At 41.5% G+C, this 12,573-nt stretch overlaps 2 protein-coding genes across 5 annotated transcripts in view; one reads left to right on the forward strand and one right to left on the reverse strand.

Annotated features, from left to right (window-relative positions):
• The window catches only part of ZNF277 (zinc finger protein 277), an 81,297-nt gene extending 79,354 nt beyond the window's left edge, over window positions 1-1,943 (reverse strand). For 2 of the 3 annotated variants that reach the window (XM_044997204.1, XM_044997177.1), the window contains exon 1: window positions 1,825-1,882. In XM_044997204.1, coding sequence (XP_044853139.1) covers window positions 1,825-1,867 — 43 coding nt within the window. In that variant the 5' untranslated portion in view covers window positions 1,868-1,882. Of the gene's footprint in view, window positions 1-1,824 lie in introns of all 3 variants that reach the window. The other variant, XM_044997187.1, reaches the window with a different exon arrangement.
• Window positions 1,944-2,175: 232 nt separating this feature from the next.
• DOCK4 (dedicator of cytokinesis 4) overlaps window positions 2,176-12,573 on the forward strand; it is a 428,604-nt gene continuing 418,206 nt past the window's right edge. For both annotated transcript variants that reach the window (XM_045031826.1, XM_045031832.1), the window contains exon 1: window positions 2,176-2,337. In XM_045031826.1, coding sequence (XP_044887761.1) covers window positions 2,301-2,337 — 37 coding nt within the window. In that variant the 5' untranslated portion in view covers window positions 2,176-2,300. The remainder of the gene's footprint in view (window positions 2,338-12,573) is intronic.

Genomic DNA, 12,573 nt, shown 5'->3' on the forward strand with positions numbered 1-12,573 from the left:
TGTTTAGAGAGACAAACTGCAGCGCACCTGCTGTTAAGAGAATGTGAAGAAAGACTGAAAGTCCTGGACACAAAGCATTGTTAAAAACAAAACAACTCCTCATTAGAAGAGCTAGGGTACTTTGACTTCACCACAAGAAAGAACTAACAATAAACAGAAAAAAAATTCTAGGTTAGATCTCCGAACCCCAGTGGGAACAAACCTACTCTGTAGTACGGTAAGTGGCTTTAGATCTCTTCCACACCAGAGATTTCAGGCTAACTTTCCTTTTACCAGAGTGCTGTCTGGTTCTTAGGCCTGGTCTACATTCAGTTTTTGTAACAATAACTATTTTGGTTAGGGGTATGTTTTTTTTCCCCACACAAATAGTTATATTGGTACAACTCCTAGCGTGCATGCAGTTATACCAGTATAAAGAGGCAGTATAGCTTATTCCCCTTCCTATGCAGGAATAACTATGCTGATATAATGCACCTTTTAACCAATACAAGTGCATCCACACTGGGGGTTGAGTTTGTGTAGGCGGGAAGAAGAGTGCATCGCTTTAATTACCAGTATATATAATGTGATATAGCTTTTGTGTATAGGCAAGCTATGTATGTGCTGTGATAGGTGGAGGATAAGCTTGCCAATAGTACCTGTAAGTTCAAAAGCCACAAAAATAGTGATATATCACTACCAATGTGATATATGCCCCTCTGCCATGCACACTGGCCAAACTGGACAGTCTCTACACAAAAGAATAAATGGACACAAATCAGACATCAAAAATTATAACATTCAAAAACCAGTAGGAGAACACTTCTATCTCCGTGGACACTCAATAACAGACTTAAAAGTGGCAATTCTTCAACAACAAAAACTTCAAAAACAGACTCCAATGAGAAACTGCAGAACTGGAATTAATTTGCAAACTGGACACTATCAAGTTAGGCCTAAATAAAGACTGGGAGTGGATGGGTCACTACAAAAACTAATTTCCCCCTGCTGATACTCACATCTTCTTGTTAACTGTTTGAAATGGGCCGCCTTGCTTACATTGGCCTCATTATCACTACAAAAGTGATTTTTCCTCCCTTGGTATTCACCCCTTCTTTTCAACTGTTGAGAATAGCCCACTTCCACCTTAACTGAATTGGCTCATTAGCACTGACCCCTCCACTTGGTAAGGCAACTCCCAACTTTTCTTATGCTGTGTATTTATACTTCCTTACTGTATTTTCCACTCCATGCATCTGATGAAGTGGATTTTAGCCCACAAAAACTTATGCCCAAATAAATTTGTTAGTCTCTAAGGTGCCAAAAGGACTCCTCATTATTTTTGCTGATACAGACGAACACGGCTACCACTCTGAAAGATAGTACATTCTACTGCATGGGTTAAAAGCTACCTGCTCTGACCTTACTGACTTCTCACTCTATTAGCATCTATCTTTCATGGTGTGTTTTCTTAAATATACAGGAGACAGTTAGCGAGGTCAACATTGGCAGGGTTTCTATGTACATTACCTGTACATTAGAAACAGTTTTTTTTCTGTACCTTTCAATTAAGCATCCATTCTCTGGCACACTTTCTGAACAGTGTATTGCCAGCTGTGCTATAGACTGCAGCTGTTTTCATATTCTTTGCTTGCCCCCTTTGTAATGTGTTGTGATATAAGTAATGACTATAAGGCTCGGGAACAGAGCTGAGGTCTAACGTGGCCCAAGGACCCCCAACAAGGGTATCCTGCAGTACCACCCACGTTTTCCATGTGGGCACCTAGACCCACTAGAAGGGACAGGAGGGGTCCCGTCCGACACTCAGGAGCGCGCCACACTCACCGCCTCTGTCGGCCGCAGCGCCAACGCCTAAGGAAGCTGCCATGCCACTGTTCGCAGATGGACCCTGGCGTGACGTACAATCATTGGAACGGCGCCTGAACCAATAGGAAAGAGCCTTGAGGGCTCCGGCCCCGCCTTCAGAACGCGGAGCTCGTCGGGACTCGCAGTCGCTCCGCTCTAAGGCAGCGGACTCCAGAACGGGGTAGGGCCTTGGCTGGGCCCCGCCCCGCGCCGCTGTACTCCGCGGGGGAAACTACGCTTCCCGGCATGCAGCGGGGCAGGGGAGGCGGGCGGCCGCTGTGAGTGGCCGGCGGGGGAGCGGGGCTGAGTCAATCACAACAATGAGTTCTCTGCTGGCGCCCGAGGAGCGCGGCTGAGCCCCGCTGAGCAGCGGCAGCGGCGGCGCTGGGCAGAGGGGCTCGCTGGCCGCCGCCGCCGCGCTCATTGTTCGGAGAGGGACAAGCCAGGCTGTGAGCATGTGGATCCCTACGGAGCACGAGAAATACGGCGTGGGTGAGTGGGGCCGCTGGCACTAGTGCCCTGCCCTGCCCTGGTGGGGCCGGTCCAGGTGGCGATAAGAATGTAACCCCCTCCCCGGACCTCCCGTCATTCTGCCGCTGTCCGAGGAGTTTGCAAGCGGACGCTGCTGTTTCATGTGTCAGATGGGGAGAGAGGGAATGGATCCCTGTGATCACACCCCTTCCCTCCCTCCCCCCCCCCAGTGCAATGAATAGCTGCAGTGATTGAAAGTGAGTGTGTGTGTGGGGGGGGGTATGAACGAAAAACAGTGGCAAAGCATAAGTCTCCCTATAGCCTGATCACCTCTGCAAAGAGTCTCTGAGGATTGAATAGCATCTTAGTAAAACAGCCCCGTCGGGAGACTCCTCTTCTCACTAACCTCGGCACCGGAGGGAGGAGAGGGGGAGAGAAAACCACACAATTGTTTAAAAATGGGTATTCCGCTTAGCGGGCACGCTCAAGCTACTGCCATCTTCCGAGACACAGGCACCAGTCCGCAGTTGTATGTGTTTTTGTGTATGTGTGTGTGTGTGGACGGTGTTTAATCAGGACAGTAGCTTACTTCCTATGCTAACGTTTTGTTTGGCTGTGAAATGGATTACTCAGAGGCAGGGAAATGTGTTTCAGTATTTGAAGTTCAAGGTCCTCTTTGTGAGGAGGAGAGACAGCGTAGTATCTTCCTATTCAAAAGGTGAACAACAAAGAACGTTAGATGTTTGACTGATGAATCTGGGTTTTCTCATCTTTTCTCCCCCGGCCCGAGTTACAGAATAAGGAACGTTTCCCCCCTTCTCTGTCTGCCCTCCCCCCTTAGTTCCATATTTAAAACTCAGATTTTCCTTTTCAGTTATTGAATTCAGCCTGATCCCGCTGATACTTTTTGGAATGGCTAAGATTTCCTGCCAGCTATATAAACAGCCCTAACAACAATAAAACAATTTCGAAATCCTAGCAATTTGACTGGGAAATAACCCACTATTGTATCTATAACAATTTTTATTAAAAAAAAAGCTTACTGTACAAACGTTGAAAATATACCTTTCATATGGTGTGTGTGGTTTGTTTGTGTGTGTGGTTTTTGTTTTTGTTTGATTTTGTAAAAACAAAACAAAGTGACATTTGTGGAAGTCATTTGCACTTGGTTATTATTTGTTCAGCTCCGCCTGAGGGCAGGACTCTGGAGCCCATTAAACTGACTTATGAAGCGATTAAAGAGACTCATTGCAGTTTTTGACACCATCTATTAAAACCACTAATACTTGATCGGCTTTGGTGACTCCTCCCGGACAATAGCTGCCATTTCACACAAATGTAGCTGAGGTGCTTCGCAGATCATTGGCATTGCAAGAAACTGTATATCCAGGTTATATTTGTACATTGAGTTGTGTATGTTATGGAAAATCCATGATGAGCGTAAAGACGGGGTGTGTGTGTGTGTGTGTGTGTGTGTGTGTGTGTGTGTAAGTAATTTCGCTCTGTTTAACAATTAGCATAGGAGCCAAGACTCATTCAATATGACTATGTCCCATTTGGAGTTGATCCCAGATGTTGCTGTCTTCCAAATGTTAAATCCCATTCATGATCTCTATAATTTATTTTCTTGACTTCTTTATGTGCCAGGTCACAGCTGGGTTGCTAGATATCGATTAGTCCTCCAGTCCGCTTTCTTTATTAGGATGGGCAGAGGCTTAAAATCCACTCTGGGATTTCCTGGAATGGCATGTAGGATATTACCAGTCAAGTATTTCAAGCTGCAGCACTCCCCTCATTTTTTGTTGTTGAGTGAAGGAGAATATTGCACAGCTGAAGCATATCTTCCTTTTTGTTGTTTACAATCTGAAAAAATGTTTGTTAGTAATCTGCTTTTTTATCTACTCCCTCCACTGATAAAACCCAAAACAAAATCAGTCCCCCCATTATTTGAATAATTAGCCTGTGGCTACTGAACAATTGAATAGTATCCTTCAGTTAAATTTTTCTGTGCTAGTAAGTCTTGCTTGAGTACTTAACCAAGAACATCTGTTGTGCGTGCCAGTGTTTGCAGAAATCTGATGACTGCTGGAGAAGTGTCTTTGTAAACTCAGTAAGTGTCCCATTTCCTCCCTTTCCCCCACCTCCTTTGGATTACTTAAGAACAAATATAAAGATCTTCAAGCTTCCTTTGCTGCTTATATATAATAACCAGTTTTTTGTTTCTTTTTCACTTGCCTCCAAAAGTCTATCCAAAATACTCCTCATCCAATGGCATCCCATCACTGTTTGTGCATCATCATTACAAACTGCTGAAATATTAAACCATTTCACTTGCTTTGGGAATAGTATTTTACAATCTACATTATATAAACTTTATCCTTACAAGAACAGCACTCTGAGTACAAAATTTTTTCTTAAACTGCAATTGCAACACAAAGTGATGATGTGGGATATGGGAAAATAGTATAATATCCTCCTATGTCTATTTCCTGAAGCTTCTTAGGAAGATGACTTTATATATTCAAAATCTAATATCATACCTCAAAGAGTTGCGTAAACTATTCCTTTTCCAATCACAGGAAATGGCATGTTTCTGAACAATTATTCTATGTTACTTTGGCACATTAAACTGCCTTGGTAAAATGGGTACATTATAAAACCCCCTTGAGAATCCTGATTAGTTGTACCGAGCATATGTATCCTTTGTATGAGTGCGCAGGGCTCAGATCAACGTCAAATCTCATCTGCATTTTCAATCTGAATTTTGCAGCACATGCTGTGCGATCCACGCTTCTACTGTGGCATGCCAAAATGGATGAATAACCAAGCAACAGCCACCTAGTTGCACTGAGGGACTGCTGGTAACCAGGTGGCTGTTGCTCACTCGTATAGCCTAGCTGACTCTCACTATAAGGAGTATTTTATACATGAATAACACATTCTTCCCCATCTTCTATCTTTATGAAACTACTGCCAGCTAGCTGCAGATAATTTTTTTTAATTCCTTTTCACTGACCAGGTTACTTTACTCTCAGTTCAACTAATAATGCCTTCTGCATACTGACTTGGTTAGAAGCATGTCACTTATGAATGATAGTAAACCTTGATGCAAAGGTTCTCGGTATAAACTTGCAGAAAATCTTAATCTTCTGCTATGAGTTGGACATTGTCTTAAGGTTTACTCCCAGTTTGGTGTGGGGCAGTTTTATCTTTGTCATGTTCTGCCTTCATATGGAATCTGCATTAAGTTGTCCTCCAGGATACTGTTGATAAAGATGTATGCAATATACGCAGTATATTTTTCATTCAAGAAGCTCTCTTTCTTTCTTGTGTAGGGAGGGAAACTCTTTTTTCTGTTTTCTCATGCTGCTGTATCAGACTGATAACAATACTCAATAAAAGAACATTGTCCAGTTACAAATAACACTTAAAGCCTAGCATAGAGAGTCTGAAGAGACGGTAGGAGAGGTGCAACTTTGGAATTTTTGTGAGTATATCTGAAAATGGTAGACGCGCCTGGTAAACATCTTACACAAATCACAAATGGAGTTGGATCCCATAGGACTTTCATGAACTACACTATATAATCTACTCTAGAAGTATCAGAAGTGGTTTGATCAAGACTATATAGCTATGGATATTTCGCACACAATAGATCAGTGAGTAGGTGCATCTTTCAAAGCCAATTCTGACTGCTTGGTGCAAACCTGAGACCTGTAATTGTAATAAAGAAAATGCACTGCTTATTCTGTACATGCTCCTTAAAGAGGAAAAAGGAAGTTCAGTTGATTGCTAAATGAGTAGTCCAAATATAAATAAAAGATTTATTCCCCCCCAAAATAATTCCACATACTGCACAATGCCAGATCTGTCAGCATTTTAGTTTGATAAATCCTGTATCTGAGAATATACTTACATTTTCTAGAATGTGATCATTTTATATTGATTTAGTCACTGAATGCAGATGTTAGCCTGGGGAGTTATGGGGCATGTGTGTGAGAGTGAGAGAGGAGGGGAAAGTTGGAAAAAAATTAAGAATAGCTGAACACAGTGTACAACTTACAAATAGCATGTTCACCCAGACACTGCAGTCACTCAGTATAGCACGGTGCACTTTTTAAACTCATACAGATAACATAAGTCCAAAGAAACTTGGCATTTATATTGTGCTGTTGAGCCATAAATCACAGTGCTTCACAAAGTGTGTAAAGGGTGAACATCTCCATTTTATAAATGGAGGAACTGAGGAGGTTAAGTGACTTGTTGAAAATCACGTAGTATGGCCATGGCAAAGCTGAGAACTGAACTACCATTCAGTATAGCATGAAGGAATTAACACAACAAAGGCAATGTACAAATAAAACCCATGAGCAGAATTCCTCATTCGTATATCCAGGTAGTACCTCAAATTTCAGCTATGTCCTTAACTCAATAATTTACATTTTTAAAATATTTTCATCTCATTTAATGTCACTTCATTTATTGGCCCCATCAGGATTTTCTAAAGAGCTGTTGCCCAGTGGATTATTCATACAGCACCCACGCTCTGTCAGATTTAAGTTTAACCCATAACTTTCTGTATTTAAAACCTTTTTTTAACGATCCAAGCTTAAATAAACTTTTCATCTCAGAACATATTCAACCCATGATATTGGTGAAGGACAAAGATCAGGGTTGAGATTTTCAGAGCTGGCTAGGAGATTTAGCTACACAGCTCCCAGTGAAATGATAGAAATTGTGCTGGTAAATATCAAAGTGGAAAATCTCACCCTAGGTACCTGTGCTGATTCTTGAATTGCTTAGCAGCCTTCAGTACTGTTGATGAGACGAGACCCAGATTAACAGATCACTGGGCCCTAGGCTAACCCTGGCTCCCCTCTCCTGACCAGCTCCCTCGTGCAGGCAGTCATTGCAATTCCTCGTCCAAAGTTATGGCTGAGGTACTAGTGCAGGAGCTGGCCTTACAGCAGCGACGAGGAGGAAAAGCACTGCCCCCCCCCACCTGTTCGGGTTTGGCTCCACCCACCCTCTGTCATGACAAGGGCTAGGGCAGCGGGGCCAAAATTGAGGGAGTGTCATTGCAACCTGGTGCATGGGGGTCGCAATTCCATTCACACAGTTTTGGCCCCACCATTCCATGTCATCACACGAGGCTGGTCGGCCAAACCTGAGTGTATAGTGGGACAAGCAGCACTTCTGTGGGGCTGGCTCCTTTAGCAGTAGTTGAGCCAGACCAGCCAGAGGTATATAGGTTGCCTGTGCCTTAATCCGGCCCTGCTGTTGACCTCAAAGTGTCTGTGACATGTCTAAAGCCCTGGTATGAATAAAGTTGTGCTTGAGTGTCTCCATCCTTCTCTCCTGAAAACAACCCAGAGAATAGTATTGGGTGATAGCTCATCAGTAAGGCTATGATTTGGTCATGGGTATTTTTAGTAAAAGTCACGGACAGGTCATGGGCAATAACCAAAAAGTCACGGCCAGTGACCTGCCTGTGACTTTGACTAAAAATACCCCTAACTAAATCTTACCTGCTGGGGCTGGGGGGTGTTCGAGGGCCCTGCTGCTGCTCTGGGAGAGAGAGGGGGGCATCCCGGGGCCTGCTGCTCCTGCTCCAGGGGTGGGGTAGGAGAGTGCCCACTGGGGCCCTGCCACCACCAGCTGGGGGTATCCCGGGGCCCTGCTGCTGCTCCTCTGGGTTGGGGTGGCCTGGGATGTTGCTGCTGTTCCCGGACTACTGCTGTGGAGCAGTGCCTGGGACCAGTTGCCTGGGGCCACCAGAGCAGCTGCTGGGGCAGCCCTGGGATCAGCCACACCAGCTGCTGCAGCTGCAGAAGAGGTCCCGGAAAGTCACGGAATCCGTGTACACTGATGACATTAAGCTCTGTCTGTTTCTTGGCACCTGGTCGGTGCCAGTGGTGAACTTTCCAGTGCCTGGGTGTGGATGGTTAACCGGTTAAAGCTTAATCCAAATATGAGTGAGGTAATGCTGGGTTACATATCACTTCTGCCACTGCTTTGGGTTAACTCCCTTCTTGAAATTATGCTTACTTTTCTGTTACTAGGTCCTGTTGATTTCTGGATGTTCAAATAGCAGGTGTGGCTACAATTATTTCCTCCCAACTTTTCTGACTAATAGGGTGTGAACTCTCTTAATTAGAGGTGGCTCTCATATCCATGTCTTTGTTTATCTGGTATTTTATGCATAGAACATATATCTCCTACTGCACTGACTTCCAACTTATTTCTGACTATAATTCAACGTTTGTTTTGGTCTATAAAGCCCTTCATGATTTGGGTTCTTGTGTATCTTAGGGAAAATTCAGGAAAGAGGTAGTCTGACAGTTAAGATCAGCTGGAACACTTGAGCCGACAATTCTTAGATTTGTGCAGTGGACGACAAGGTATTTTCAGTGTAGAGCTCTCAACTCTGGAATTTTCTTCCCTTTCTCCTCTTGGGCCTGACAGCCAGAACGTTTTGATCATTTAGGTTCATTACAAGGCTTGTCTGTTTATTCAGGCTTCTTCTGTGGAACTATGTGAAAATTCTATCCATAGTGGCACAAATCACCAAGGTAGGGCTGGTATAGCTGTTGGTAGGGTTAAAATGTATCTAATGTCTTTTACTCAAAAATAGGTTAGTCTTGCAAAAAAAAAAAAGTACTCTGTTCTTTATTCCACTGAGGTAGGCGTAATGAGCTCAGAATATACAAGACCCTTTCTCTAGGGAAAACAAGTGTTTGTCACACAAGAGGCTATAGTACTGAGTATAAACTAATCAATATCCTTACATGAGCTATATGAAAGAAAACTGCCTCAACCCAGACTCTCTTCAGAACACAACAAACTGCTTCGTATTATACAAACAATAATGAAAATCAACTGGTTTCTCTTATAACATGATATAGGCTATGAAATTTGTTGAATAGTTATATTTTATTGTATTAAAATATTGTTAATATTGTATTGTTTGTTTTAATGGATAATAGTACCAATTTAATAAAAAGAGAATTTTTTTTAAAAAACGTGAGTTGAGTCCTCTGTAAAGACAATGATATGAATTCCTCATTGTAATAACTTCCTATTTTTGGATGAAGTAACTTCTCTTTTTATACTTCTCTGTAGAGTTCCTAAAGTTAGCTCTGATTCCATGAGCAATAACCTGCTCTCCAATTTATCCCATTAAACTAAATTGTCCACAGATGGTACGTAAGCTGTAACTATACATTTTTGCAGGTGATAAGGGTGACTGTTATAAAGAATAATGTTAATTAACAATCAGCATTTTTCTTTCAAGGACCCTATCTGCAAATAAAAAATGTGCCTGTTTTCTAGCAATGATGTGTGCAGCTCAACAAGGTTTACCCATGATTTCTGAAATGGTGCTGCTCATGCCTTGTTCTCGCCTACATTTGTAGCCAGCCACGGCCAACTGCGTTCACGGGCACTTCTACTAGCACAGAGAGGTTAAAGAGTTTTATTTGCAGTCCTCTTTGCTAACTGGAAGTTCAAATTGCTCCATTTATTTTTATTTGTGTAACAACAGTGGTTTTATTTTTGTATTTCTAGTTTGTGGCAGAAAACAGTTACTACTGAGTTTGGTAGTGTAGCAGAAACCTAAAATTCATGGGCATGTTATGCACTGCATTTAATTCACTGAACCTCTATTAATAATGTTAATAAATTAGGAAAAAACACATTATTCCCTATTAGAGATATTAGAAACTTTTGAATAATTCTTCAGTTATTTTATACAATTTTTTTCTTGTCAGATTTGTAAAACTTCCTACACAAAAATAGAGTAGGAATCATTTAAAAATACAATTAACAGAAGAACTGGTGGTTTCCTACTTCCATCATGTATCACTCTTAAATTGTACTGTGCAAGGCTGATCAGAGTCCATTCACTATCTGCACTTATTTGCCCAATAAGAAAAAAATTAGAATAAATCATTGTAACGGGAGCCAAAATGTCATCGCTCTGTGATAGCCTTTCTTCCCCCTGGAACAACAGAAGACTTTTAAAGCAAACAAAATTCCTCTTTTACAGGGCCAGATATAGTTCTAGATATTCAGCTGTGTTGAACAAATGGACTGCTCTACCCTTCCCCTCCCCACCTAAATAAGGGAAGGCATGGTAGCTGACCACATAGACTTACTGTAGTTTTTCTCAGCTGAATACGTAGTAAAATATTTTTAGCATAATTGTTAGATTCTCAGGAGACTATTATTTCTAATTACTAAAGTAACTGGAGATGTAGCACACTTAATTATTCAGGAAGTGTATTTCATAATCTTGTGGTGTGAACTTCTTTATAGATTTGTTTTATTTTTCAAAATTACATAAAAGAAAGAGGTAGAGGAAACTATTCCGTTGTGTTAAATTCAGTGTATAGTTAAGACTGCATATGCACTTATTAAGAAAATAATCATTTGAAAATGTATTTCAATCCATTGGAGAAGCAACATTGTTCAAGATGTAGAAAAATGAAAAAAATGAGTTATTTTCTGTTGTCTGTCCCTTGTAAATCTTCAGTAAAGCATAAGTGCAAATTTCAAAGTACAAATAAATTGATCTTTGAAGGTATAGCTACATTGTGATCTATTAAAAATTCTCTCACTATTGTTTAGATTTTGCTGGGTATACTTTTAGTTTTTTACAGAAGCTAAATCAGATCTTGACAAACTTACTAGACATTTAACAGCATTAAGATTAAACCTACTAGTCTGAGGCTGATACGAATGAAGGGCACCTGCCAGTTAAGTCCAGAGGCAGGATAATGTTGAGAAGTGCAACCCTGCAACCATTTTCTGGAATCTTTTTTTTTCTTCCAAGATGCTCTCCATGGACTCTGCTTGAAAGTGTCGTTTTTTGCTTCACCCTCTAGCTACAAATTATTTGTTAAATCTGCAATCCCCTCTTCTGGCTGTGGAAAAGGAGAAAATTCTCTCTCTGAAACACCAGAGACTCAAGCTTCCTCTGAGATGTAGCAAGGAAGAAGCTCTGCTTCTCCGTTGCTCCTGTCAACCTTTTGGTTTTTTTAGGACCCTTAATCTCAGTGAAGAGTGTTTGCCTCTGTTCAGAGGCTTCTGGCCTCTGGACTTAACTGGTGGGTGCCCTTCATTCGTATCAGCCTCAGACTAGTAGGTTTAATCGTAATGCTGTTAAATGTCTAGTAAGGTTTCCTTTAAAACCTGAGGGATAGAAACTTTTTTGTTTTGTTTTATTTTATTTTTGTTGTGTAAAGAAAGCTTACATTCTGCAGAAACTGATGGCACAGGCCCCCCAGCTCAGCAGGGAAAGGTTCCTACTTGCTACTGGTGAGTAGCTGAGTGGAATCTTCAAACCTGGACTAAACAACCTGTAATTGCAATGTTTAGTTCACTTCTATCAGAAATTTCAAAGGGGCACTGAGAGAGGTTAAATTTGGGCCTACATCTTCATTTGTACATTTTTTCTCCCTCCTAAACAAATGCCAATTGTTTTTTTTCCAGTTCTTGCTTAATAAAAATAGAGCTAAACTTAAGAACACTGGCATCATTCATTATGCAAACCTATGGGTTTTTTTCTGAGAAGAATTTCAGTTTGAATGAATATGTATTGCTACTTGTCCTCTTTTGAGTAATCTCATAACTCTGCGTAACGACTGGGATCTACCAGTAGCTCAGCAGCTTGTAGAGACCGGGAACAGCAGCCTGCACCAATATCAGGGATGCCCAGGCGTCTGGATTCATCAGTAAAAATGTAGTGGATGGGTAGAGTGAAGCTGATAAGAAAAGGTCGCATGGTTTGAGACTAGCAGTTGTAAAGGAGCAAAGCAAATTCATTGAACCCATTGCTGGCCAACTAACATTTTCACCAAAAATTCTCACTTGCTGGTTAAATGTATTAAATAGGCTTTTAGTTACAGAGCTCAACTGGCATGTTTATGTGTATGTCTTCGGTTCTTCTAACTCCCTATACAAAATATCATGAGTTAAATTATTTAATACCCTTTAATGCACAACCAGTGTATGTAGTCCAAAAACACTTTACAAGGTACAGATTGGGGGTTTCCATCACCCATTATTGATATACAGCCAACTCTTGGGTGAAACATGGAAGATTTTACACAGCTCACTTCAGCACCATATGATACAATGGTTCAGGAAATTCAGAATAGCCTAGCAGTCTGAACATGCAGGGAAAAGTAAGTAGTCAATGTAATTACCCAGTAAGAGTAGTTGTTACACCAAAGGTAACATGCCTACCCTTGTGGG

The sequence above is a fragment of the Mauremys mutica genome, chromosome 1, assembly GCF_020497125.1.
Source record: "Mauremys mutica isolate MM-2020 ecotype Southern chromosome 1, ASM2049712v1, whole genome shotgun sequence".
NCBI classification, from domain to species: domain Eukaryota; kingdom Metazoa; phylum Chordata; order Testudines; family Geoemydidae; genus Mauremys; species Mauremys mutica.